Source organism: Pezoporus occidentalis, unplaced genomic scaffold, assembly GCF_034315485.1.
Source record: "Pezoporus occidentalis ecotype Australia unplaced genomic scaffold, CSIRO_AGI_Poc_V1 ctg349, whole genome shotgun sequence".
NCBI classification, from domain to species: Eukaryota; Metazoa; Chordata; class Aves; order Psittaciformes; family Psittacidae; genus Pezoporus; species Pezoporus occidentalis.
Window position 1 is genome coordinate 309612 of NW_026915473.1, and position 27811 is coordinate 337422.

Sequence of the window (27811 nt, forward strand, 5' to 3'; positions counted from 1 at the left end):
TGCTGTCCCTGTGTGCTGTCTTGGACAACAGGGAGGTTAGAAAACCATGTCAGAAATGGCCTCAATTGTTGTCAGCCCCATAGCAAGGGTGCAGACATGGGGAGGTTAAAAAAATAAGTTATGGAAACTGGGAGGGTGAAAGCCCTGGTCAAAGAGTGATCCATGGGGATGCAAAGCAATAGGAAGCATTAGTTCATGGCTCGCCCTAAGGGCTGCTTGTACGGGGGTTTGACACTTCAAGGAACCAAGTTTGAGGAACTGCTTCACTCAAGGACACGTATTTACAGGGGCACTGAGCCCTGTCCCAGCTGTAGGGCAGTTTGTGACCTCCCTCATCCCAGCATTCCCACACCGACCACCCCATGGGCAAAACACTGGTCTGGATAACACGGATGTTCGACACGTGGCTGTGGCTCAGTTTTGCTGCGAGGCACCTTGAATTAGAGCCCTGTGCTGAAAACAGCCATCGGCTCCCTTGGTCACCCCCAAACTCTTTGGCTGGGGTTTTAATTGCTAATTAAGTGGTTTCTGTGCACTGAGCCAAAACAAGAGCTGTGGCTCTGGTTGTGTTTAATCCCAAGGACCAATCCTTGTCTCCTGAGAGCAGCAAGTGGGATTGAACAGGAAAATCATCATCCCGTGGCAGCGTTGCCGGTGGAGCTCTTCTCCATCTCCGCTTCCTGGCCAGCCTGGGCTCCGATATGTTATTCCTCAGCCCCATCTGTCCTCCTTGTTCCATTTTTCCGTTGTTTCTCTGCGAGTTCTGCTGGGGCATCTCACAGCATCTCCAAGCAGCCAGCGCTGGCGGCGGCCCAAGGTTGGAACACTGCTCTTTGGAGCCCTTTCGCATCCTCAGGGAGCGAGAAGGGGATTTTGGGGTGCACCCTGAGGGGTCAGACCCCGTCTGCTCCCCAAACTGTTGCTTTCCCTTTCCAGGAGCCAAGCACATCCCTGAGGCTGGGAACAGCTTTGCCCTCAGGCAGCTGGAGGATTTTGGGCACCTGAGGCTCTGCGTTTGCAGTGAGGTCAGAGCCATCCCTCTTTATTCCCAGCACGAACAGACCGTGGTGAGCAAAATTCCCATGGGAATTCAGCAACCGGGGTGAAAAGGGTCTGAGCATCAGGGCAGGGGGAGGCGAGCAGCGACCACGTGTGTGCGTGGTGGGGTTAGAAATCACTTCTGGCTGGGCACGCAGGAGGAGAGGAGAGGAAACAGGAGAGAGGGAAAGGAATCCAATGCAGCCGCGTCTTCCGAAGAGCCCGAGCGCTGCTGCTGCTGCTTCCAAGAGACGGAGAGAGCCGGGGAGGTAAAATTGCAGTGATTCATCGTGGGCAGATCGGAGGCAGGAAATGGGAGTTCGCTGCCTGCCCCGTGCCCGCTGCGGGCTCGGGCTCACCGGGGCCTGGCTGGCGGCGAGGGCCTGACGCCAACGGGTCGAGCATCCCTGCGCCACGGAGGGAGCTGCCGAGGAGCCACAGGGAAGAAGGGAAAGAACCGGCGGAGGCCGAGAGCTGGAGCCAAGGGGATTTTCCTGCCTGCGTTTCTCCGGAGCCATCCGACAGAGCCCGTGAGCCGGGGAAGGGGGCACAGGGGATGGGGGGGCTCTGGGGATGCTCGGGGTTTGGGTGTCACCCCCCATCACCACCACTAAATCCGGGGGTCAGCATCCCTCCCCATGGGGACCACATCCCTCCCCTGGGGTCCACCAGGGTGGGCTGGGGGCTCATTGAGAAATGAAGAGTGGGAAAAAGGGGGCGGGGCTTGGGGGCTGCCTGCCTGCGGATTGGCTGGGGGGAGAGGGGAGAGACCCCCCAGATTATGCCCGAAGGAGAGGGGCAAACTTGAGCTTGCAAAGGGGATGTGGGCACCATACGGACCCCGCACCCCCTTAGGATGCCTTTGGGCTGCCGGATTCCCCCCCCTTTCCCCTGTGCTTGCACCCAGGAGGCTGCAGTGCGGTCTCGGTGACACGAGTTGTGCCTGGTCTCAGCCTGTCCAAGGGCTGCAGAGGGCAAAACCCCCTTGGGTGGCTGGAGAGGGGCCGGGGGCACCCTTGGGTGGGCATCTTGGCTGTAAATGCCCCCCCAAACCTGCTGCCCCCATGCTGGTGTTTTGGGGATCACCCCTGAAGGACAGCCATGGGGTCTTGGTGCTGGGTGGCCAGTGGGATTGGAGGGAGGGGAGAATGGGAGAGACCCCAGAATCTCTCTGGAGTTTGGGCTGTGGGACTGCATGCCCCTTGCTCGGGGTCTGGACTGTTTGCTCAGGATCACATTGGTTTCAATTGGGACCAGGATGCAGGGACCATATGTGTCACCTTTGGGGTTGGGATCTGGGGACCCTCACATCACGCTAGGGTCAGGACATGGGGACCATCTGCATCCTGCACAGGGCTGGGATGTGGGACCTTCACACAGTGCTCAGGGGCAGGACATGGGACCCTCACATTGTGCTTAGGGTCGGGATGCTGGGATCCTTGATTCAGTGTGGGGACACAGGGACCTTCATGCTGGAGTTGGGGTCACGCTGTGCAGAACCTTACACGCACTTGGGGTCACAGGGGGTCCTTGCATGGGGGCTGGAATGTGGGGACATGGAGACCCCTGCATTGGGTTTGGGGTGCAGGGGCCCTACCGTTAGGGTTAGGACCAGGATTTGGGGACCTTTTTATTGGGGTTGGTGTGGAGGGACTCTTGTGTCAGGGCCAGGACTCGGGCTCACCTGTACTGGGGATTGGGGGCCATCGTATGAGACTGCAGCATCTCCTGAGGCTCATCGGGCCTGAAATGGGGGGACAGTGGGGGCAGGTTGTGTCTGTCCCCTCCCTCCTCGCAGGGACTGTGACCGGGGGGTCAGATCCGAGCTCCTGCACCACCCTGGCTGGCTCCGGATAACTCAGATGCAGCACTGGAGCTGCTTAACCCCATCCTGATCCAGCCTTCGCCCCCCCCAAACCCCACTGCCATGAAGAAGAAGGCGGCCAATGGGAGGGGGCCGGATCCTGCAGCCCCCCAGCAGCGAGCCCGGGGCATCACCAAGTCAGCAGAGGTGAGTTACCCACAGGAGGGGGGCCAGGACACCCCAAGATGGGATTTGGGAGTGGGTCTGTCCCCAGTCCATCCCCTCAGGGTGGGCTGATTGCCCTGGGGTGAAGCGACTGCAGCAGCATGGGGGGGGTGTGTTGCTGGCATGGGTTGGTTTTGGTTCCCCTCAGTACGTGGGCTCCTTTGTGGTGGAGGACTTGGACCTGGAGCAGCGAGCAGGGCAGCTGGAGGAGCAGCTGCAGGCACTGAAGGTCGGGCACCCACCACTGCTCCCCACGCTGGGAAAACAGGGGGACCCCCAATAGTGGGGGGACCCTGTGGTGACATAGCCCAGATCCCCCCCAGCTCTGTGTCTCTCCTGGCCAGGACTGCCCCAGGAGGAGATTGGTGGTGCTGAGGTTCAGCTTGCAGGGGGTGAAAGTCTACAGTGCCGATGGTGAGGTAGGGATGCTGAGGTGCTCAGGGCTGTTGGGGGGACTTGGGGGTGCTGGGGAGCCCATGGGTGCTGGGGGAGCTCAGTGATGCTGGAAAGCTGCTTTGCGGGGAGGTTGCACCTCTCTGAGTATCATTTTTCCTCTTGGGAGCCTGCTCTGCATTCACAAATAGCACTGCAACCTGCAGTGCCGTAGCAGTGCCCCCAGCATCACTTGCACCCCAGGGTGCCGGGGGGGGGGGGGTGGGGTGCTTGGTTCAATGACCCCCACCTTGTCCTTGTCCCCACAGACGCTGCTGATGGCGCATGCGCTGCGCCGGATCCTGTACAGCACGTGGCGACGCGCCGACCGCCAGTTCGCCTTCGTGGCCCGCAACCCCCGCAGCCCCGGCAGCCCCCTCTTCTGCCACCTCTTTGTGGGGCTCCCGGGTGAGGTGCGTGTCCCAGCACCCCCAAAATAAACTCCTCTTGTTACAGCTCGTTCTTGCTTCTATTGGGTTAACACCCGGCATCTTCTGCCTCTGTAGGTCCAGACCCTGCATCTCCTGCTCTGCCGCTGCTTCCAGCTCTGCTACCTCCTGGCTCACCCCGAGGAGCAGGCGCCCGACGGGGAGCCCACGGGGCCGGGGGTGCTGCGGGAGCCGCTCAACCCCGAGGAGGTGTCACGCAACGTCAACGCTCTCGTGTCCTTCCGACGCCTGCCCGCGCTCGGCTCCATGGGCGCAGGGGTAGGTGGTGGGGACTCACACACTGTGTGCACGGTGCGCTCACACATGCGGTGTCTGCGGGGCCTTTCCCTCCACGGCGTGGTTTTAGCACGGTTTTGCCTGCTCTTCGCGTGGCTCTTCTCTCCCAGCCTTTTCTTTGTGCAGTTTCTGCCACGGCAAGACGTGCACGGCACTTTGTGCGGGGCGTTCGTCACGCTGCAGTCCGCTTCGGTTCCTGCGCAGCCTTCTCTCGCGCAGCAGCTTTCATGGCGCATTAATGCACAGCCTGGTTCTCGTGGTGGTTCACAGGGCCTCTCCTCACACGTCCCCCTTGCACAGTGGGGTACACACAGCGTTTAGCACAACCTGTCCTTGCACGGCACGTGTTTACACAGCCCCCCCTGCACAGCCCATTTCTAACAGCCTTTTTGCGGGGCAGCCTTCTGCATGCTTTTGTCTTGCATGGCCTTTTCTCACAGCGTTTTGGACCAGGAGGTTTTTGCACAGTGCTTCTGCAGGGTGTTTTTCATGGCATCTCTTTGTGTGACGTCTCCGACAGAGCATCTGTTGCACGGCATCTTATTGCACGGCTTTCTTGGCACGGTGATTTTTGCAGAGCAGTTCTGCAGGTGATTTATTGCAGTGGTTTCGGCGGGGTGCTCTTCGCAGCGTGTTTTGCTGCAGGGCATTCCTTACATGGGTGATCGCAGGGCATTTCTTGCGCAGCGTTTTTTGTGCAGTGTCTTTTTGCAGGGCATTTTCTCGCTCAGCATGGCCTGCAGGGTGGGCTTGTGCACAGCATTGGTGGTGGTGGTGTTTAGCACAGCATTCCTTGCGTAGGGTTTTTTGGTCATGAGGTCTCGCACGGCATCTTTTTAGGGTGACAGTTCTGGTGTGGCATTTTCAGAGTGTAGTTTTTGGGGTGTCAATTCTGGTGTAGCACTTTTGAGGTGACATTTTTTGGGTGCAATTTCTGGTGTAGCACTTTCAGGGTGTCATTTTTAGATGTCATTTTGGGGGTGTTATTTTTAGGAGTAATTTTTAGGGTGTCATTTTTGGGGTGCCATTTTTGAGGTGTATTTTTTAGGAGTAATTTTCAAGGTGTCATTGTTAGGAGTCATTTTTGGGGTGTCATTTTCAGGGTGTCATTTTGGGGGTGTTATTTTTAGGAGTCATTTTCAGGGTGTCATTGTTTAGAGTCATTTTCGGGGTGTCATTTTTAGGGTGTAATTTTCAGGATGCCCATTTTGGGGTGTTATTTTTAGAAGTCATTTTCAGGGTGTCATTTTTAGGTGTCACCGTTAGGAGTCATTTTCGGGGTGTCATTTCTGGTGCGCCGTTTTTGGTCCAGCGTTTTTCTCCATGGAGTTTCCTGTGACATTTCACACTGCGAGACACCCACCCCCCCCCATCACCCCTCTTGACAGCCCCTTCACCCCCCAGGACCGACAGGCGGAGGGCAGAGCCTGGCGCCCTGGGAACCCCTACTGCTCCCCAGTGCTGGTGCGCAAGAAAGCCATCCGCAGCAAGGTGCTGCGCTCGGGGGCTTACCGGGACTGTGGGGCTGAGAGCCAGCTCCATCAGCCACCCCGTGACACCGGTGAGTGCCGGGGGGGGGAAACTGAGGCACGGGGGGCACACACAGCCCTAGCGTCATGGGGTGTTCCGGGTGAGGAGGGGATTAATGGGCTCCCACAGCACCAGCAGGATGGGAGAGCAAAGGGGCGAGGAGCTTCGCCTTCCTCCCTGAAAACGAGAGCATCCTTGCTGAGAGCGTGTGGGGCTTCGCCGGCATCTCCAGGTGGGTGCGCAGGACCCCTCCTGTTCATCCCCATCCCTTCCCAATCCCTCCCCTTCACACCCACCCTCCGCCTCGTCCCATCCGTAGGGACAGCGGGATCGCGCTGCTGCGGCGCGATGTGCCCGGCGCCTTCCTGCTGCGCCCCGAGCCCGGGCTGGCCAAGCGTTGGTGCCTGTGGGTGCGGGCGCCCTGCGGCATCGTCACCTACAGCCTCGTCAGGACGCATCAGGGCAGGTTCTGTGTGGAGGTGAGGGCGGTGCATGGCCAGCACATGGGGGTGCTTGGGGTGTTCGTGTTGGGGTTGCAGGGGTGCGACAGTTACACCCGGTAAGGGTGTTTGATGTGTTTGTGCATGGATGCACTTTGGTGTAAGTGCATTCGACGCATTGGTGCATTTGTGGGTTTATTTCACTGTGTAAGGGAATTTAATGCATCAGTGCATGGATGCATTGGTGCGTTTTTGTGTTTAATGCCCAGAGTTAGTGCATTGGATGCGTCTGTGCATTGGTGCATGGATGCACTGGTGAATTTGTGGGTTTGCATCACTGTGTAAGTATATTTAATGCATCTGTGCATTATTGCATGGGTGCATGGGTGCATTAGTGTGTTTGCTTCACTGTGTAAGTGGATTTGATGCATCTGTGCACGGCTGTATTGGTGTATGGGTGCATTGATAAGTAGGGGGAACAGTGTATGGGTGCCTCATGTGGGTACCAATGGGTGTGGGTGCATGGGCGCTTCCACGCTTTGATGTGTAAATACAATTGATTTATGGGTGCACAAGTGCATCCATGCATGTCTACTATGTGCTACACAGATGCATTGGTGTGTGTTTCATTCCTGGGTGCACGGGTCATGGGTGCCTTTGATTCGTGGGTACATCAGTGCACAGGGTGCAGCTATGGGTGGATGCACAGTGCACAGGTACATCAGTATAGCACGTGGGTGCAGTGGATGCATGGGTGTATTTGATCCTCATGGACTGGTGGGGTTTGCGGGTGCATTTGGGGACACTGGTATTTGGTGCAGGGGTGCACAGTGCACGGGCACCGCAGGGTCTCACCTCTCCGGTCTCCCCCACGGCAGCACTCCAACACCGAGTTCCCCAGCGTGGCCACGCTCCTGGCTCACTACTCCGCCGCACCGGGCGGATGCTTCTGTCGCCTGGCCCCTGGCCGCCGCAACCCCGGCTACGAGGAGCGGGACCCCGGTGGCGGGGCCAGCGCCTGGGGGGACACTGCCTGGGCCCCCAGCGGCCCCGTCGGGGCGCAGCATGAGCGGGGTTAAGCTCAGGCACACCCCCCCCAGGGCACCGGCCCCCCGATAATCCCCATTGAGCTTTAAACCGCTGCCGTCTGCCTTATCTGCCCCCTCCCGCGGCTGCGTGCGCTGGCAATAAATGGCTGTCGTGCTGCCGGTCTGTTCTTCACACCGCGGTGCGCGCTCATGCACCCTCGTGAATTCACACTCGCGCACTTGCAGGCCCGTGCACGTGTGCCCTGGTGCCCGCGCACGCTGGCAGAACTGCACCATGCGCTCACGCTTGCACGCACACCTGCACTGCGTGATTGTGCTTGCACGCGCAGGCCCTCGTGCTCTTGCACGCTCACGCATGGCTACAGCTGCACTCGGACACCCTTGCACTTGCACTCCCAGGTGCTTGCACGCTCACGCATGGCTACAGCTGCACTCAGACACCCATGCACTTGCCCTCTCATGCACTTGCACGCTCAGGCCGCTTTGCCCTTGCATGCTCACCCACTGCTACAGCCGCACTCAGACACCCGTGCACTTGCACTCCCAGGTGCTTGCACGCTCAGGTCCCTGTGCTCTTGCACACTCACCCACTGCTACAGCTGCACTCAGACACCCATGCACTTGCACTCACACATTGCACTCGTGCATTTGCCCTCTCGTGCTCTTGCGCACTCATGCATGGCTACAGCCGCACTCGGACACCTGTGCACTTGCACTCCCAGGTGCTTGCACGCTCACCCACTGCTACAGCCGCACTCAGACACCTGTGCACTTGCACTCCCAGGTGCTTGCACGCTCCCCCACTGCTACAGCCGCACTCGGACACCCTTGCACTTGCACTCCCAGGTCCCTGTGCTCTTGCACGCTCCCCCACTGCTACAGCCGCACTCGGACACCCTCGCACTTGCACTCCCAGGTGCTTGCACGCTCAGGTCCCTGTGCTCTTGCACGCTCACGCATGGCTACAGCCGCACTCGGACACCCGTGCACTTGCACTCCCAGGTGCTTGCACGCTCACCCACTGCTACAGCCGCACGCAGACACCCGTGCACTTGCACTCCCAGGTGCTTGCACGCTCAGGTCCCTGTGCTCTTGCACACTCACGCATGGCTACAGCCGCACTCGGGCACCCGTGCACTTGCACTCACACACTTGCACACGTGCATTTACCCTCACGTGCTCTTGCGCGCTCACGCTCTCGTTCCCCCCCCCGCGCTTGCACGCGCACGGGCACGCGCGCCCGCAGTCACGTGGCCTCGCGCCGCGCTGCCGTCTCCCCCCCCCTCCCACTCCCCCGGTCGCTGTGGCAACCGCGTGGGGTCGCTGCGCGCATGCGCGTTGTGTCCGGCCGCGTTCCCGCCGCGTCCCCTCAGAGCCGGGCCTGGTTCCGCTGCCCGGCTCCTTCCGCACGCCCCGGCCCGCCTCGGGTTCCCCTCGGCTCCCTCAGGCTTTGCCTCCTGACGCCTGCAGGCGCCTGACGCTTCCAGGCTCACCGCAGGTTTTGCCTCGCCCAGTCCCCGTCCGGGTTCCCCGCAGTTACCTCAGGCTGCACCCCCCCAAGCCTCCCCCCCCCCGTCTGCCATAGTTGCCCTTCAGGCTGGTTCCGAGTCTCCCCTTCACCCTCCCCAAGCTTTCCTCCTCTGCAGCCTCCCCTTCTCGCCCAGCCCTCCTTGCCTCTCCTTCCCCATGCCGAGCTGTGGGGGGCTCCATCCCCTCAGTGCCCCCAGTACCTGGTGAGCGCTGCCCCCCACGCGGGGGTGCAGGCCTCGGGGTTAGGCCCTCCCAGGCCCCTCAAGTGAGCGCGTGTGGGGTTGAGCCGGGCCAGGACTTGAATGGCCTCGGAGGCGGTGAAGGTGATCGTGCGCTGCCGGCCCATGAACGTGCGTGAGAGAGCTCTGGGCTGCAAGGCGGTTGTGAGCATGGAGAGCACCCGGGGCCAGTGCTTCCTCCAGAACCCTGCTGCTGCCGGTGAGCCCCCCAAGCAGTTCACCTTCGATGGGGCGTACTGCAAGGAGCACAGCACGAAGCAGATCTACAATGAGATTGCCTACCCGCTCGTGGAGGTGAGTGGTGCCTGAAGCAAGCCATGCACACAGGGACACAGGCAACAGGAACAGGCTGCAGTCACCGTCCCTGGAAGTGTTCACATACCGGGTAGATGAGGCCTTGGCAGTGCTGAGGAACAGTTGGAACTGATGAGCTTAAAGGTCTTTGGCAATCTGGTTCATTCTGCGATTCTATGAACACATAGCTCGGGACATGGGCTGAGGAGTTTCACATTGATAGGTGACCCCCAGCTGGCATGATTTATGGACAGAAACAGCCCTGTTTCCTGCTTCAAAAGGCTTAGCTGCAACCCTGGGGTGGGCAAAACAGTGTCCCAGCAGTGGGCTGGGAAATTGGGAAGGAAAACAACTTTTTCAGCAGCCAGAGGGGCACTGAGGACAGAATTACATTAAATTGTTTTAGGCAGATGTTTATATGAAAGATGAACCCCCTGAGCAGGCCCTAGGGATGGTGGCTGGCTAGAAACTGCAGTTGAAGGTGATGTGGGAAGAAGGGAATAAACGATCGTCCTGATGGCTTTAGGGATATTTTCACTGAAGACAGGCAACCTCAGCCTGGTTTAGAGTAGTAAAATGAGAGGGGATCCATTTGCTGCATGGCAAGCAGCCAGGGTGAGGAAGGAAGCAGTTAAGGGGGAAAAAGCCCAACATCCCCCCAGAGAATCCAATTTTGTTAGGAGAAGGGATGAAACGGCTAATGGTATTAAGATGGAAGTTCCTGATCATGGGAACAAGCAGGGTCTGAAACAGTACATTATTAGAGTAATAGTTGGAGGGGTTCTTATTTAAACCTTAAGAAATCCAAATGTCTAATGTTCCTCCCATGCTTCTCTGAAATAGGAACAAGTGAAGGTGAGGCTTTCTTTCAGCCAGCTCTCCAAGAGAAAACAGCTCTAAGCTAGAGAGCATCCCTTTGGCCACCCTATTCTGGCATTCCATTTATGTCTCTGGTTTTCACAAGACTTTTCTGCCCTATGACAAAAATACTCTGCTACTCTAAGTGTTGTCAACTGCCCTTCCACTTTTCAACACCTGCATTTCTGCAGGTTTTCCATTTATAAGCTAGCAGAATATGTTATTTAATTGTTATATTCTGATGACATGTGAAGACCAAGTAGTTGTTCGATGTTTATTGCCAGCTTTTCCCCTAAAATACCTTTTTTGAGGTGGGATTGAATCTGGACAGTGCATTTCCAGTTATCAAAGGATGAAGATAATGGCTTTTCTGTTTGATTGTCCTCCCTTTCCAGGGTATCACCGAAGGCTACAATGGCACCATATTTGCCTATGGCCAGACTGGCAGTGGGAAGTCATTCACCATGCAGGGAGTTGTGGAGCCTTCTGCACAGAAAGGCATAATTCCCAGGGCATTTGAACACATTTTTGAGAGTGTGCAGGTAGGTAACAACATGAAAGAGGTTCTGTTGTAAGATGGCATGATATCTAGAAAGATGTTTCTTGTGTCATACCCTGAGGAGCGAGTGCTGATTGCACTCAGCAGCAAGAACGGGGCCAGGCTTTTGGGTATGCTGCCTCTCCTAAAGTTGAGGCTCCTATACAGTCATATAAGCTGCACCCTCATCTGTGTGACTTCATGGGTTCCCACTTGAGCTGTTTAAGGACCAAAAGTCCCTATAGTGAGTGTGTGGAGTGGTTACACCTGGGAATGAAATGCCAGCAGAGATTTGATGAAGTGCTGAAGGCACCCAGCTGGAGCTAAGGGGCAACGTGGGCTGCCTGCTTGCCTCCATTTGGAGAACATCACCTGAAAATCCTTCCTCTTTGGTGCAGTGTGCTGAAAATACCAAGTTCTTAGTGAGAGTTTCCTACCTGGAGATTTACAATGAAGACATACGAGACCTACTAGGAGCTGATACCAAGCAGAAGCTGGAGGTGAGGCGGAGTCAGTTTGTCTTAGTTAGGAAGTGCTTTAATTTCTTCAGATAAGTGTTATCATGAATGTCTCACAGAAGTGCAATAATATGCTCTGTCAGAAGATGAATGCCAGACTATGAAATCATAGTGATGAATATGAAAGCCAAGAGGAGATTTTGAGGGACTTTAGTGAAGGTTCAGTGACAGGAGGAACAGGATCCGGTCAGACATGTCCCATGTGTGCAACTGGATAGTGGCCGACAGCTTAGTGTGAAAGTCATTACTGGACAAGGATGGAATAAAGTACTGATGGGGCAATTTCTTCCTAATCTCTTCCTCTCATAGCTGTCTCTAAAGCAGGAGGATTCTGTGCCATACAAATCTGATGTAGTGTAGCTGTGAATGATCTCATTATCTGTCTAAAACAAAAAAGGCTGATCCTTCTTTGAGGAGATGCAGCAGACATTGTTCCCCATGGGCACATATGGGGAAGGCAGGCTGTTTCCAGGAGCACAGGAAGGAAAACAGTCCTGAAATCCCAAGCAGGGGCTGATTTTTCCTTCTTAGTGGCTTTGCAGATCTTTCTGCATGCATTCCTGGTGGGAGCTGCAGATCTCCTGTCCAATTTCCTTCCCTGCGGGACTGCCCGGGTGAAGAAACCCGAGGCACTAGCACCATCCTTCTGCACAGGAGATGGTGACAGACCCACCTTCCGGGGCAGATCTATTGTTTTACCAGGGCTTTAAAGGAGGCAAACCCCTCAAGTGTGGTCGGCCTGTGCATGTAGAAGGCAGGGTGGGAGAAGGGGACTGAATGGTTCAGAAGGCACTTGCTGCAGTTTCCCAGCTTTTGTTCCACATCAGCAGTGACACCAGTTTCTATGACGACTGCAGTTGGCACTGGGAGGGCAGGAGTTGGGCAGAGCAGTTGCCAGGGTAACACCATCCCACTGGTAACAGCAGCTGCCTGTTGCTGCCTCCACCCAGTAATTAGGGGACTTGTGTCCTGTGGAGAAAGAAAAGCCAGACTGACCCAGTGCTTTCTTCTGTGTCACTGAATCATAGAATTAATCGGAGAATAACAGAGTGGTTTGGGTTGGAAATGACTTCAAAGCTCCTCTAGTTCCAACCCCCTGCCACGGGCAGGGACCCCTTCCACTAGAGCAGCTTGCTCCAAGCCCCTGTGTCCAACCTGGCCTTGAACACTGCCAGGGATGGGGCAGCCACAGCTTCTCTGGGCACCCTGTGCCACGCCTCAGCACCCTCACAGGGAAGAGATTCTGCCTAAGAGCTCATCTCAATCTCCCCTCTGGCAGGTTAAAGCCATTCCCCTTGGCCTGTCCCTACATCCCTTGTCCCAGGCCCCTCTCCAGCTTTCCTGCAGCCCCTTCAGGCACTGGAGCTGCTCTAAGGTCTCCCCTTCAGGAGCCTTCTCTTCTCCAGGCTGACCCAGCCCAGCTCTCTCAGCCTGGCTCTAGAGCAGAGCTGCTCCAGCCCTCGCAGCATCTCCATGGCCTCCTCTGGCCCTGCTCCAGCAGCTCCAGGTCCCTCCTGTGCTGCTGCCCCAGAGCTGGATCAGGGCTGCAGGGGGGGTCTCCCCAGAGCACAGCAGAGGTGCTGGATCCCCTCCCTGACCTGCTGCTCACGCCCTGGGGGTGCAGCCCAGCACACGGGGGAGTTCTGGACTCAAGCCCCCACTGAAGCCAGGTCATGAGGAGCCTCTCACCAAACACCATCCTTCTCCTCAGGGCTGCTCTCCATCCAGTCTCTGCCCAGCCTGTAGTTGTGTTTGGGATTTCCTGTGTCTCACAATTCTCCTCCAGAGTTCCATTTCTGATTGCTCTTGCCTTTTAACATCAATGACTGATGATTCTGAAGCCCACAGTCACCTCCTGTGGTATGAAACCATGTGAAGAGTAAGTTTTACAGAGCTCTGTAAGGAAATGCCCCTGTTAATCTGTGGTGGAATGAAACAGCCGTGTCCTCTGTTGCCTGCTCCTCAGGGACTCTGCAGCATCCTCAAATACAGCTGTGCCAGCCACAGGGTTCTCCTATAGCACAGGCAAAAGTCACAGTGTGTGAACACTGTGATTCTGTATCTGGGCTCATTCTGGCCAGCCACAACTTTGAAACAAGGCTAAAATCCTGCCTGGTTTAGTTTCCAGCCACTTCCACTCAGTTCTGTGCAGAGTTTTTAACAGCAAACACTCTGTTTTACATAGCTTTTTGTGGCAAGTGCATCATTCAGGTATCTGGGGCTCTTCTCTGGGAGTCACACTGCCAAATGTAGCATCTATCACTCTGTGACACCGAGTCATGACAATCATATTGCAGCTGCCACCATAAAAATAGACTTTTGGTTATGAACTCAGCAGATGTGGGGTGTAATGTAGCTATTGAAAATGAATCCAGCTCCTTTAAATTCAGAGTGTGGAGGGGGGCGTGCAAGATCTCAATTGTTTTGGGAGTTTTATGTAGGTTTGATGGGTCGGTCAAGATTTGGAACATTTAGTCATTTATTGGATGCAGGATGAAGTTTTTCTTCTGCATGATTGATAATTGCTGAAAAGCTGCTCTTTGGTATTTACCGCTCTGTTTCCACCCGGGTGCCTCAATAGGGTTTTAGAGCATCTTAAGAATGAACTTATCTGGAGAAAAATCCTGAGAGTGCTGGGTGTGACTTCGGGAGTTTTGTCAGAGGGATCAAGCCGCCCTCTCAGAGCGGAGGGGTTCAGCACAGCACCAGTGACAGTGTCTGTGACTGCTGAATCTGTGCTTTGCTTTTAACAAAAGCTCCCTATGAGTGAAGAGATGCTGGAGCCTTTGCCGTAATGGGTGAAAAACATTTCAGTTCTCTTTTCAAATGCACAGCTTAATAACAGGGGAGGCAGAAGGCGGCTCAGCACAGAGAACCTGAGTTTCTCATGGCCTGGCAGGAGATGTCTGAATCAATCAGCAAACTTTAATTCTTTTTTCCTGCAGAGCCATGAAACAGGTTCCTTATTTTTGTCTGGTTTTATTCCTTCTTCGGAAATACTACAGCTTTTTAGTGGCGGTCAGATACTGTTTTGCCTTGGCATTGTTTAACTTGAAAGGCAAAACTCCCATAGCCCTCGAGCTTCCAGTTCCCAGCATGACTTCCTGCAGTCTCAGTATGTCTTGTTCTAACCTGTCTTGTGTTCCCTCTGTTTCCAGCTGAAGGAGCACCCAGAGAAGGGGGTGTATGTGAAGGGGCTCTCTCTGCACACTGTGCACAGTGTGGTACAGTGTGAGCAGCTCATGGAGAAAGGCTGCGGCAACCGTGCAGTGGGTTACACCCTCATGAATAAGGACTCATCCCGGTCCCACGCCATCTTCACTGTCAATATGGAGATCTGCACCGTAGGTAGGTAGCTGGATGTGCTGTGGTAGGCCTGGGCCTGGCAGAGCACAGAATCTGTGTGGTCTGACCAGACACCCTGCAGCTAAACTGGGAGCCTAAAAGATTTGAGGTCTGGTAGACATCAGAATTGTGCCCTGGTGTGGACATTCTTCACAGTGTGAAATGGCTGAGTAGCCAAAGTCTTTTTCTTTTCCTCGATTCCCCCTTGGGACTGAAATGTCTTACACTCAAACTGGGAACAGATTTAATTCTCTTTCTATTCCTTTATCTTCTTCAACCTTTTTCTCCAGTGAAGGGGGCTAAATCTCACAGCCCATACAGTGACTGGAGAAACTTCCGTCATTACCTGTCTGGTCTGCCCTCCTTTGCAATGCAAGTCATATCATTTCTTGCAACAGTTCCTCCACTGAGCTTAATCATAGGGCTTATCTTTTAAAGACAGAATAAAAGAATCCCTTCATGATGTTTTAGTGAATAATTTTCTTTTCTCAAATATCTCATTTCCATTGACAGTTCTTTAGCTGATAAAGCTGCCTTGCTTGGTCTGAACACAGACATCAAAAGGTTTTTTTTTTCTGGGACTAAGAAAGGATTTAGTCTCCTATATTCTCTCTTGACCTCACCAAGGCTGCAAACAATTTGGCTTCGTTTTCTTCAGCTGTTTCAGTCATGGGAAAGTTACACAATGTCTTCCTAAATTGTGGTTCCAGATGTTGGTGACAAGACCTCATTTTCCTCTACCCACAATATGGGAGGGGGGATAGAATTTCTCAATTAGCACAGCCAGTGAATGCTAATCCCTGCACTATGTGGGTCCATAAAATCCCAACTTTAATCCTAACAAGGAAAAAGAAACATTTACACTCTTGTGTCCCAGATTGGTGCAGGGCTCCTAATCTAGCTTGAATTTCTCTGATTTAAAGCTTTGAAAACTTGTTACATGGAACAGGATGGCAGGTGGGAAACTTGCTGGTTTGGCAGTTAAATAGGAGACAGCTGGAATATCTGAGGAGAGAGTTGTGGGGTCAGGCATAACTCCTGTAACTTCTACTGGTGTCATCATTAGTTGAAACAGCTAATGAAATTGGTGGTTTTGTTGTCATCTTCAGGCTTCTTGAAGAGGTGCACAGAGTAGTTCAAACTTATTTTCCAGTTAAACCTATAGTAAATGGTAATTTAGAGGGAGCTGCTGCTTTAAAGGATCTCTTTGCAATGATGTGGACTAAAATTACTCATTTTTAAAGTACCACATTCAGGAATGATGGCAAATACCAGGCTCTCTGGCTGCAGATGTTTGAGATGTGCAAGTTACCATCAGTATTTTTGCTGCAGTTAAGAGTAGCAGATGTTTGATTCCTTTACCTTGTGCTTAAGGATTCATTTGTTAATGAGGATGATAGCCAGTGCTTGTGCAATGGGCTGTGTGAGTATGAGACAAGACTTTCAGGCTGCTGCAGACATTTAGCAAGAGCCTGGGGACCTTGTCACACCATGGAAACCAACACATGGAGCTCCAAGACTGAAACAGTCACCATGGGCAAAGGACGGGCAGGAACCAAACCTTCTTTTTAATTGCCTCTCAGTGATAACATAAACTGGGGGAAGGAGGGAAAAGGTCAGAAGCTCTTTTTGTGATTGGCCACTCAGAAGAGATAGTGAGAGGTGCTCTGTTTCAGCTCCATCTGTTTTTTTTCCTGTCCTCCCATGTCTTGACACACCAGAAAGATCTGGAATGAAACAAGTTTTTTGGTGGCAAATGTTAGGTTGCACAGTTAACATTCTATCGCTGTAAGTGGGGAAATACCCTGTGGCAATAAAATGTAAGGGTCTTTTTTCTGGGGGGTGTGTGTGTGTGTGTGTGTGTGTGTGTGTTTACCTGTGAACTTTTTCCCTCATGCATCAGATTATTCATTGCTCAAGTTTAGGTATTGTCCACAGCCATAAATCTTAACTCTGACTCAATTCAAGGCTGGGATTTGTAAAGTCTGTCCAGAAAAGGGTGGTCTTGGTTAAAACCTTGATGCTTTCTCTGCTTGGATGACTAAGGGAGCTCTTCCCTTGAATTTAGGCAGCAATCTAAGGAATGGCTGGGATATGGACACCCAAGAGCATGGTCCAGGGCTTAAAACAGTAGTCTGGGATCTGGGAATGTGTGTCCAACTCTTTGCTCTGCATGAGGCTGGGCAAGTTAAGTTAGCCACTGAAACTGAGGACTTCCTAAAGCGACTGGACGCACATCACAGGGAATTTGTGTCAACACATAATTCCAGCCTCAAAATGCAAGGCAGGAAGCATGATACACTTGTAAGGTGTGCACTTAAGTAGCTGGGGAGCCAGCTGTAACTTCAGCTCATGTCTTTTCTTGCCTTAAAACATTATGATGGGAATGGCATCAGCTCACTGGGCCTGTCTCCTCACTCACTGAGATCCGTCTCCTCATCCAGGTGGTTCGGGCTGAGCACAGTCCCAATTTCTTGCATTCATGGTCTGACCTTGTTACCTGTGTAGAATTCTAAACACTGTAGAAATATGTGAGGGGGGTGTGTGTGTGTTCAGAACTTGCTGGGTGAATAAAAATGGGCATGAATTTTTACCCTGCAAGATCTTGTTCAAGGAAGCACTAAAAGATGTTAAGATGCTTCCTCTTAAGAAGAGCCTAATCTGGAATTGTTCTCTCTCAGATGAGCAAGGGCTGGACCACCTCAGGGCTGCAAAACTCAGTTTAGTGGATCTGGCAGGAAGCGAGAGACAGTCAAAAACTCGAGCTGTGGGGGAGCGGCTCAAAGAGGCCATCAAAATCAACCTCTCCCTCTCAGCTCTGGGCAACGTCATCTCAGCCCTGGTTGATGGCAAGTGTAAGCATGTCCCCTACCGAGACTCCAAGCTGACCAGGCTGCTGCAGGACTCCCTTGGGGGGAACACCAAGACTCTGATGGTTGCGTGCTTATCTCCAGCTGAGAACAACTATGATGAGAGCCTCAGTACATTGCGCTATGCTAATCGAGCCAAAAACATCAAGAACAAGCCCTGTGTCAATGAGGACCCCAAGGATACTCTGCTGAGGGAGTATCAGGAGGAGATTAAGAAACTGAAGGCCATTCTAGCTGAACAGATGGGCGTGAGTAACTTGGCAGGTAGGAGAGCCCTTAGTGGCTGCAGAGATGTTTTATCTTTGTCAGGAAAAAGGGGTTTACATTAAAATGCTCACTGGATTTCACCTCAACCCTTCCCTTACCTGTTGGAGGAAGAGTTCTTCATTCTGGTAATGGACTTTTCCTCCACTGTTGCCAAATCGACCTCATTCCACTGGTAAAAAACATCTCAATTATCCACTATTTTCAATAATGACTGATTCTGTTAGAAGATGACATGATTCAAATCCTTGATTCTCCTTGGTCATTCATTCTGGATTGAATTTGGTTAGTAAGAGAAGAGATTTCAGCTGACAGAGAAAAAAAGAGCTGTAAAAGAAATAGCAATGTAAAATTCTCTATTAACTGTGTATCTGTGTGTATATATATGTATCTGTGTTTCCAAAGTTAGCACTCAGACCCTGTTCTCCTACGCTGTGAATTTTTGGTGCTACAAGAGTTTTAGTCGCTGCTTACAGACAGCATCACTGTGTTCCCATTGAGGATTCAGCTCGGCCTCAGAGATGCTCCTTGCTATAAAATAGGAGTAGCAAATGTGGGAGCCAAGTGATAAGAGCATTCTTAGGGAGCTGATCCCCTTTTGAGAATAACCCCCACAAAAAAAAAAGCACAACTTCAAGCACAGCAAGAAGACTGTAAGATTATTTTTTTCCCCTTTTCTGCCACCTTTCAGAAACATCTGTGAAGAACAAAGGCAATCTCCTTGCACCTTTCATCTCCTTGCCATTGTCTCTTATCTTCAAAACCTGTTAGCATAGCCCTGGAAAAGACTCTCCTATTACTCTGTGAAGGAGATTAGATTTATATTCACTTTAATATACCCAAAGCTTACACCTCTCCCGCTCTGCTCTGTGCTGACTCCTTCTCTCCTGCACCTACAGAGGCACAGGCCAGTGGGTGTTTTGGCAGCACAGATGCTGGCACATGAGCACAGTTTAAAGGAGCACCCGGATTGTGATGTTCTTTGCCAGCAGCCAGGTTCTTTGTTCTGTTTCCAGCATTCTACAGACAATCCCACCCAGAAATTGTGAGTGATTTTTAGTTCTGCTTTGCTTTGCAGGGCTTCTGCATGCTGAGACTGCTCACCTGGCAATGAAATCGCCTCCCCTCTTCAAACCCCAGGTAGATCTTGAAGCAGAGAAGCAGCTGATCAGAGAAGTAAGTCAGGAGGAGGTATCCTGTAGTGTCTTTGACTAAGGCTTGTGGAGTTTTATAATAATCATTACAAGTATGGTGTGGGGCTGTGTGGTTCAGCCTTTTCAGAATTTCCTATACTACTTCTTCCTATATTTCTTCCTAAGGGACTGACAAGAAAGCTGGAGAGGGGCTTTGGACAAGGGCCTGTAGGGACAGGCCAAGGGCAATGGCTTTAACCTGCCAGAGGGGAGACTGAGATGAGCTCTTAGGCAGAAGCTCTTCCCTGGGAGGGTGCTGAGGTGCTGGCACAGGGTGTCCAGAGAAGCTGTGGCTGCCCCATCCCTGGCAGTGTTCAAGGCCAGGTTGGACACAGGGGCTTGGAGCAAGCTGCTCTAGTGGAAGGTGTCCTTGCCCGTGGCAGGGGTTGGAGCTGGGTGAGCTTTGAGTTTCCTTCCAACCCAAACCATTCTAGGATTCTGTGATGCTATTTTGGTTTTCTCCTATAGACAGAACTCGTGCTGATGGAGGCCTTGTTCACAATGCTGTTTTCTCTCAGCATTGTTCCCACCTCTCTGAGATGAATTAGAATGGATTCCCAAGAAGAATTTTTGAAGTGAAACTTAGTGAAACTTAGATTCTTCTTAGAGGAGGGAGAAATGGGGAGGAGGAAAGCAGTAGTCAAAGATGTTAGGAACAGTACAAGGGTGAAGATAAAGAAGGGATATGGTGCAGAAGGAAGAATGAGGAGTTGGGGGCCAGAAGGAAATAAAACTAGCTCCTTGCTCTTTACAGAGCTCCTTCCAGGTCACCACATCTGCCTAAGACAGTGGTTTCTAGGGCTAATTAGTCCCCTTCCATCACTACTGTGGTGCCTTAAATCACAGTAAAAGTCAAATGAATCTATGATGGGAAAGTTTTACTGGGATGGACATGAGTGTGACCTCGATGGGACCTTGTGTATGGTGCCCAAGCTGTGTGCTGTGCCTTTCAGGAGTACAATGAGAGACTGGCCCAGCTAAAGGCCAGCTATGAAGCAGAGCAGGCATCCCGTGCTCGCCTGGAGGAAGACATCAGTAGCCTGAGGACCCACTGTGATCTCAAGCTGTCTGCTCTGGAGGAGAGCCTCCGGAAGGAAGCAGGTGTGCATGTGGAGGGTGTGAGCCAGGCTGAGGGTTCCCTCCTGCTTTAGGGAGGAGCTGCTTTCGTGAAGTCAAATCTGGCCCAGCCACTTTCAAGTGGCAGCGATTGCTACTGCAGCAAGTGCCACCCCCAGCTACAGCAGTCCCTGCTCTCAACCTGCCCTTATCAACAGCAGGAATGGTAACTCCAGCTCTCCATAAGACTCTGACCCAGCTTTGTCCTCTTCCCTACTTCCCTGACTTCTTTTCCCTGTCAGGACTAGCCTCACCCTGCCGGTAATCCTTGAGGTCATGAAATGTGATTTCTTTTGCCCATGTAGCTGTGAGTTTCTTCTGCCTGAGGGCAGGTTTCTCTGGAGCAGGGGTTTGAGCTGCAGAGGTGACTGGTCTTGGCAGGCGCTGCTCTGTCCTGATCCCATTGGCTTTGCACAACTCACACACCCAAGCTGAGGGTGGCTGCTGCAGTCTGTTCCATTGCATGTCAATGGGATGCAGCCCTTGGTCTCCTGGTGAATTATCACCACCGTCACTCTGCTGGAGGGTGGATATTCCTCTCACATACCTATAAACTGCTGCCAGCTCTCCATTTCTGCTTTCCATTTACACATCCACAGTGCCTCAGAGCACGTTTTGCAATGTGCTTGTACAGCACTTACCACCCAGTATTCATTCCTGAACATACATCCTTCATTTTTGATGCTATCACTCTCTAAGGTGAGAGGTTCCCCCCCCCATCTGATTACAAATGTTCCACTTCCCAGCCTCTGAAATACAAGGGTGTTATTTGTGTGCAACCATGAGGATCCAGGTTCTCCCAGCCCCTGTGTTTCTACCCTGCTATGTCCTCTGGGTATATAAAAACCCTGATGGCTTTTACTGACCAGCATAAGAAGGTACATAACAGACCTTTTCCTTCCAGACACAATGTTCCTAGTGTTTGATGAAGACTTTGTGTGATGTTTTCCCAGGTTTTATGCTCAGTTTTGCAGTGCTTGTTGCTGACATTGTGGGTATTCCCTTTTTTACTCTTCAGCTGCCGCAAGGACTGAAACTGCTCCTGATGAGCCACCTTTGCCCAAAGACACTATTGCTGCAGTAGGTAAAGAACTAGCATCAGTCCAGGTACCCCTCAGGCTTCTTCTCCTCACCAGGTTGAATAAACCTGAGTGGGTAATGCCAATGCTCTGGTGCTCGCTCTTATCAGAGGTGGGGCTTTTGGTTTCCTCTTGTCCTCAGGACCCAGCAGCACCTCAGGCTGTCCAGGACACTGGTGGTGTGAGCAGGAGGAGTGCTGCCACAGGGGTGGCTGTGACTGCTGAGGGGATGGCCCTGCCTGTGGACCAACAGCAGGTTCTTGCCAGGTCAGTGACTACAGCAGCACTGCTAACTGCCTCCTGGGCATGCAGGTGAGAGGCAGCCCTGTTCTTCCCCCATGTTACAACTATTGAGCTTCAGCTCACAAAACCAGGCAGATACATGTTCTTTACTCCCAAATTAACTTTGTCCTATTTGGGCAGAAAAATAGCTGTTAGCTGCAGCATTCCATGATGCCCAGTGCCAGAATTATGAGAGAAAAGGTCTGGAGACGTCTGTGTCAGCAGCTGTGGAAGCAAACAAGTGTGCTTTCCTGCTGAGCCTTCCTCAACTGGTAGGCAGGGAGGTCTCTTCCTTCTCTGGCATTCTGCAGGTGTAATTTATGAGGTGTTTACAGAGTTGAGTCTTGGTGGTCTCTGACAGAACTTAAGTGTCCAAAGAGGTTTAGGGGCAGCCTCCTCTTCCTCTTGGAAAGAGTTCTTGAGCTCTCCAATGCCAATACAAGTAAGGCTCTGCTGCTTGCTGTGCCTGGAAGCAGAAGGAGGGGAGCATGTTCTCTGCCACGCTGTCTTGTCACGGGGGTCACTTCTGCCTCTAACTCCTGCACATGACAGTGTTTGCAAGACCTCAGCCACAACTGACACCGAAATTTCCCAATAATCACATTTTAGGGGCACCTCTCAAGCATGAGGCTTAAGACTCATGCTTGGCCCATCTCGGGGGCATCCTGTCTTGAAGGGTTTCCTCTGGGCAAGAGGCAGCTTGACAGAATTCCTTTAGAATTCCTTCCAGAATACAACATAGCACACTGACACAGCATGGGGGTTTAGGGCTGATTCAGAAATACATGCTTTAAGCAAATTCTGCTAATAGCTCTCTTTTAATCCATTGTGTGGAATTATATTTAAATTAGAAATACTGAACATAAGATAGATTGTAGATGATAGAGTTTGAGTTTGAACAGTTCTGTGGGGTTTAACCAGTCTTTCAGCTTTACCGTGAGCTCCTGTGGTGCAAGTTCACCCTGTTGGGGCTCTCCCAACTAAAAAAAAAAGGAGCTATTAAGAAATCTCCAGTAGCAGTGTCTGTAATTTGAGGGCAATTCTGTCTATCAGTGGAGAGCTCTCCAAAGAAAAGGGTGTTGTGACTCTAAGAGTTCTATAGAAGCTTTCTTTTTTGTAACAGAGAAGTGGAAAATGCTTTTCTAATTCTGCTATTAACACCAGAGCTCTGTGCAGATGAAGCAGGAGGGTTTGGTTCTGCAGGAGTGGGGATTAGCAAAGCTGCCTGTTAAAAGCATTGCACATCAGGCTGGCTGGGAGAGCTCGGGTACTCAGCAAGGATTCAATCATGTATTAAGCAAAAGAGACTAAAGGCTACTTGGCAAGCACGGTAAAGTACAATAGCAGGCTACCTCTGGTGGGGTGAGCTCTTTTTGGGTGGTTTGAAGATGATTAAGAGGTTACTATCAGAAGAAGTTTGATCAGCAGTGGGCTTTTGTCTGATTGGACTGCACTGGCCAAGCTGAGCTGCCTGCTCTGCTTCAGGTCCCTGTGCAGACAAAGAGAACAGCTCTGGAGTACGGCTTTATTTCCATGTCAGAGCATTCAGGGACATGAGAAGAATTTGATTTCAAACACGGGTTTGTGGCAGCCAGCTGGGTTGAAAACTGGCTGGTTGGGAGAGCCCACGGAGTGGTAAATGGTGTCACATCTAGTTGGTGACCAGTCACTAGTGGTGTCCCTCAGGGCTCGGTGGTAGGGCCAGTGTTGTTTAATATTTTCATTGATGATCTGGATGAGGGGATTGAGTGCACCCTCAGTGAGTTTGCAGATGACACCAGGTTCGGTGGGAGTGTTGATCTGCTGGAGGGCAGGAAGCTCTGCAGAGGGATCTGGACAGGCTGGATCCATGGGACGTTGCCAACGGGATGAAGTTCAACAAGGGCCACAACAACCCCCTGCAACGCTCCAGGCTTGGGGAAGAGTGGCTGGAAACTGCTCATGGAAAAGGACCCAGAGGTGCTGATTGATGGAGCTGAACATGAGCAGCTTGTGCCCAGGCAGCCAGGAAGCCCCCAGCATCCTGGCCTGGATCAGCACCAGTGCGGCAGCAGGGCCAGGGCAGGGATTGTGCCCCTGCACTGGGCACTGGTGAGGCTGCACCTCGAATCCTGTGTTCAGCTCTGGTCCCCTCACTACAGGAGAGACATTGAGGTGCTGGAGAGGGGCCAGAGAAGGGCAACGGAGCTGGTGCAGGGCCTGGAGCACAAGTGTGATGGGGAAGGGCTGAGGGACCTGGGGGGTTCAGTGTGGAGAAGAGAAGGCTCAGGGGGGACCTCATCGCTCCCTACAAGTGCCTGACAGGAGGATGGAGCCAGGAGGGTCTGGGCTTTGCTCCCAAGGAACAAGGGATGGGACAAGAGGAAACGGCCTCAAGCTTTACCAGGGCAGGTTTAGATGGAGCTGAGGAACAATTCCTTCCCCAGAGGGTGCTCAGGCATTGGAACAGGCTGCCCAAGGCAGGGCTGGAGTCACCGTCCCTGGGAGTGCTCAAAACCCATTTTGGCTTGCTTTTAGAGTCTTTGAAAACAAGAAAGAAGAATTGAAAATTAAGAACATACCAGTATGCATTTCAATAATAATTTAAATATAAATTTTAGGAACCAAGATTTTTTAAAAGAATTCTCTGCATGTAGATACAAATTTCCAGACATAACTGTCAGCAGAGGTGCTTGGAGTAACGTGTTTTACCTTGGGGGCCAGAGAAACTGTTAATAGAATCAGAATCCCAGACTGGCTTGGGCTGAAGGGACCTTAAAGCTCCTCCAGTTCCAGCCCCTACCACAGGCAAGGACACCTTCCACTAGAGCAGCTTGCTCCAAGCCCCTGTGTCCAACCTGGCTTTGAACACTGCCAGGGATGGGGCAGCCACAGCTTCTCTGGGCACCCTGTGCCAGCGCCTCAGCACCCTCACAGTAAAGAACTGCCTTATCTCCAGCCTGAACTTCCCCTGTTTCAGTTTGAACCCATCACCCCTTGTCCTATCGCTACAGTCCCTGATGAAGAGCCCCTCTCCAGCATCCTTGCAGCCCCCTTCAGACACTGGAACCTGCTCTGAGGTCTCCACGCAGCTTCTCTTCTCCAGGATGAACAGCCCCAGTGTTCTCAGCCTGTCTTTATTCTGGAGGTGCTCCACGTCCTGTTTATGTTGAGGACACCAGAACTGCACACAGTGCTGTAACTGGGATCTCTCTGGAGTGCAGTAGAGGGGCAGGATCAACTACTTCAGCCTCCTGCTCAAGCTGTTGGTGATGCAGCCCAGCTCACAGGTGGCTTCTGGGCTGCAAGCACACACTGAAGCTCAGTCATGTTCAGTTTCTCATAAACCAAAATGAAAGTGGGATCTGCCATGGTTACTCAGGACAGCAGATCTCATCAGACATCACTGTTTTCTGCACTGCAGCTTCCCAAACATCATCCAGGTGAGGACACGCATTCCTGAGGGCAGTGTTTCCCTTTCCCAGGCTGCAGGTGCTGGAGCAACAGGTAGTAGGGGGGGAGCAGGCGAAAAACAAGGACCTCAAGGAGAAGCGCAAGCGTCGGAAGAGATACGCGGATGAACGGCGCATGCAGCTGGTGGCCGCGCTGCAGCAGGCGACCGAGGACAGCAGCGACTGGGTGCTGCTCAACGTCTATGACTCCATCCACGAGGAGGTTCGAGCCAAGAGCAGGCTTCTGGAGAAGATGCAGAGAAGGGTGAGCAGCCCCCCGCTGTCCTTCTCATCTCTTTTGTCCTCTGTGTACTTTCTCTTTAGGTGAAGGAGTTGTTTTAGGTCAGCATGTTATGAAGTGATGCTGGCTGTACCAAATATTCTACATGTGTTAGTCCCTATATGGCTGTTTGCACATGTTGCTATGAAATCCCAGATGCAGCAGCCCTCAGGGCAGTGAATTAGGTTGGTGAAACCCCAAATCCCACCCATTTTAAAGGCTGGTCTCTGTGTGTGGCACTGCTGGAGGATAACTAGGCAGAAGCTCTTCCTTCTGAGGGTGCTGAGGTGCTGGCACAGGGTGCCCAGAGAAGCTGTGGCTGCCCCATCCCTGGCAGTGTTCAAGGCCAGGTTGGACACAGGGGCTTGGAGCAAGCTGCTCTAGTGGAAGGGGTCCCTGCCCGTGGCAGGGGTTGGAGCTGGATGAGCTTTAAGGTCCCTTCCAACCCAAACCAATTTGTGATTCTATGACTATGATGTCTGGTGATGAGAGGATGCAACTCCCTCTGCTGACATGCACGATCTATTGCACAGCTTCCTCCTCATCAGCTCATTGCAGGAAGAAATTACCCTGTCAGAAGTGCCTCGGGGGTGGGGGGAATGAAACATAAATAAATATAAATAAGTAAATACAAAAGCAATGCTCTTAGATTTTAGCTTGCCAGGTTTGCTCTGATGAGGCAGAATCCAAGGAAGTTCCAGACAAACTCTCTCCGTGTTTGTGTGTGTGCGCAGTGCTAAATTGCAAATTAAGAATTTGCTTTATTTCAGTATGTAGGTAATCAAAGAAATATTTCCTAAGAAATATTTTCCTTTTTCATCAGTGCTAGGAACTTCTGAGGGTTTCTTATCCCTGTATGGAAACCAGGCTGAGAACACTGGGGCTGTGCAGCCTGGAGAAGAGAAGCTGTGTGGAGACCTCAGAGCAGCTTCCAGTGTCTGAAGGGGGCTCAAGGATGCTGGAGAGGGACTCTTCATCAGGGACTGGAGTGATAGGACAAGGGGTGATGGGTTCAGACTGAAACAGGGGAAGTTCAGGTTAGATACAAGGGAAGAGCTCTCTACTGTGAGGGTGGTGAGGCACTGGAATAGGTTGCCCAAGGAAGTTGTGAATGCTCCATCCCTGGCAGTGTTCAAGGCCAGGTTGGATGAAACCTTGGGTGCCATGGTTTAGTATGAGGTGTCCCTGCCCACAGCAGGGGGGTTGGAACTGGATGATCTTAAGGTCCTTTCCAACCCTAACTATTCTGTGATTTTATGAACTCAAAGACTTGACTCTGTGGAGAAACTTGAGAAATCTTTGTTAAATCCAATGCGGAATAACCTCTCCACCCAAATCTCATCCTAATTTTTAAATCTGAAATATTAAAGCCTTTTTGTGTGTCTCCATCCCTCCACCTGACAAATGCCTGTGCTCTCTCCTTTATAACCCCAATGATTTATTTTACATCCCAGCTGCAAGCTGCTGAGACCGAGATCAAAGACCTGCAGTTGGAGTTTGAACTGGAGAGGATCAATTACCTGAGCACCATCCGCCGCCTGGAGAGAGACCTGATGCTCTGCCAACAGCTGCTGGATCAGGTGCAGTTGCTCGTCCGCCATGACTGCAACTACAGCAACCTGGAGAGGATCAAGCATGAATCCATCTGGGATGAAGAATCTGGCTGCTGGAAAATTCCAGAGCCCATCATCCACAAAATCCACTTGCCTGCAGGTAACAGGAGCGTCCTGATGGTGCTGCTGGGTTCTGAAATATCCCCTGTATATAGAGTCTGTCTGGAAAGTTTGTGTAAGACATGGATGCTTTGGGAATCTCTGAGCCTTGTGGTCAGGGAGTGGTGCTGTGAGCAGGAGAGCATTAGCTGAGCCTTTAACACCTGTCTCCTCTTGCAGTAGTTCCAGCCCTGCCACTGTCCAGACCTTCCCATGACAGCCCCTTGGCTGAGAGCAGAGAGCCAGCGGTATGGCACATTCCTCCTTCCTTTCCCATCGTGTTTTACCATTTTGCCCCCTTCCCAAGCCACAGGACACGTGTGGTAGTGCAGGGCTTGGTGCTGATGATGTGTCTTCCACCTCCAGCCGGAGGAAGACCGCTACAAGCTGGTGGTCAACAGGAGTGACAGCGAGACCATTGCCTCCGACTACTTCCGACCGCGGCGCACCAGCGTCATCCTGCACCCCAACCCGACCCCAACCCGAGGTAATCCTGGACTTCCCCTTTGCTTTCCTCACTTCACTTTTGAGGGAGAGCTTTTTGGCCCAGCCGCCTTGATTCAATAGGGACAGGGCCGGGCCGTTTCTGTGTCCCACAAGGGCAATGCCCCTCAGGCCTCTTCCCTCCTCCCACAGCAGCCCCGGGGCCCGAGGGGGCTCTGCGTGCCCGGCCCCGACCCTTTCGCCTCCAGGCCCTGGTTTTCGCTCCCACCACCGCCAGCACCAAGAGCAAGAAGGGTTCCGGCGGCCACCGCCTCCGACCCCGCCACTGCCGACATTAGGACGCCAAATCGCTGCGGTTTTGCACCAAAACGCTGTTGCTGTACAGGAGGGTGCGGGACACGCGTGAGCTCGCTGTGGCCACGGCCTCTCGCACCCTGCGCCGCTGCAATAAACCAGCCTGACACCGCCATTCGAGCTCTCTTACTGCGCTCCTGCCTCCTCCCATGCGGGGCACCGCGACCGCCGCCACGCTGCTACGGTGGCCGCGCTGGGGTCCCGACGGCGCCCCGCTGATT

The 27811-nt window shown here is 52.6% G+C and overlaps 2 protein-coding genes and 1 long non-coding RNA gene across 8 annotated transcripts; 2 read left to right on the plus strand and 1 right to left on the minus strand.

The window, feature by feature from the left end:
* The first annotated feature begins 1658 nt into the window (after positions 1-1658).
* On the plus strand, positions 1659-7398 carry SH2D5 (SH2 domain containing 5). 2 transcript variants are annotated; one of them, XM_062630173.1, is made up of 10 exons: positions 1659-2058; positions 2809-3049; positions 3216-3296; positions 3412-3486; positions 3769-3912; positions 4006-4206; positions 5629-5785; positions 5884-5986; positions 6074-6233; positions 7073-7398. In XM_062630173.1, the coding sequence occupies exons 2-10, from the start codon at positions 2966-2968 to the stop codon at positions 7271-7273; spliced, it is 1206 nt and encodes a 401-aa protein (XP_062486157.1). In that variant the 5' UTR covers positions 1659-2058; positions 2809-2965; the 3' UTR covers positions 7274-7398. The 2 variants fall into 2 exon arrangements, with proteins under 2 accessions (XP_062486157.1, XP_062486155.1); XM_062630171.1 differs by lacking the exon at positions 1659-2058 and having other exon boundaries at positions 2602-3049.
* Positions 7399-8800: 1402 nt separating this feature from the next.
* On the plus strand, positions 8801-27614 carry KIF17 (kinesin family member 17). Of its 5 annotated transcripts, XM_062630176.1 has the most exons (15): positions 8801-9306; positions 10560-10706; positions 11101-11202; positions 14379-14568; positions 17247-17420; positions 17520-17699; positions 18778-18875; positions 19846-19993; positions 21027-21115; positions 21230-21354; positions 24834-25065; positions 26535-26793; positions 26973-27040; positions 27159-27279; positions 27429-27614. In XM_062630176.1, the coding sequence occupies exons 1-15, from the start codon at positions 9076-9078 to the stop codon at positions 27572-27574; spliced, it is 2310 nt and encodes a 769-aa protein (XP_062486160.1). In that variant the 5' UTR covers positions 8801-9075; the 3' UTR covers positions 27575-27614. The 5 variants fall into 5 exon arrangements, with proteins under 5 accessions (XP_062486160.1, XP_062486159.1, XP_062486158.1 ...); XM_062630175.1 differs by having other exon boundaries at positions 17247-17699; positions 26976-27040; XM_062630174.1 differs by having other exon boundaries at positions 17247-17699; positions 27429-27612.
* Positions 11952-17940, minus strand: LOC134169538 (uncharacterized). Its single transcript, XR_009966910.1, has 3 exons — positions 17801-17940; positions 15428-15570; positions 11952-12189 (listed from the first exon to the last, which is right to left on the minus strand). It is a non-coding gene; the product is annotated as an uncharacterized LOC134169538 (long non-coding RNA).
* Positions 27615-27811: the final 197 nt, after the last annotated feature.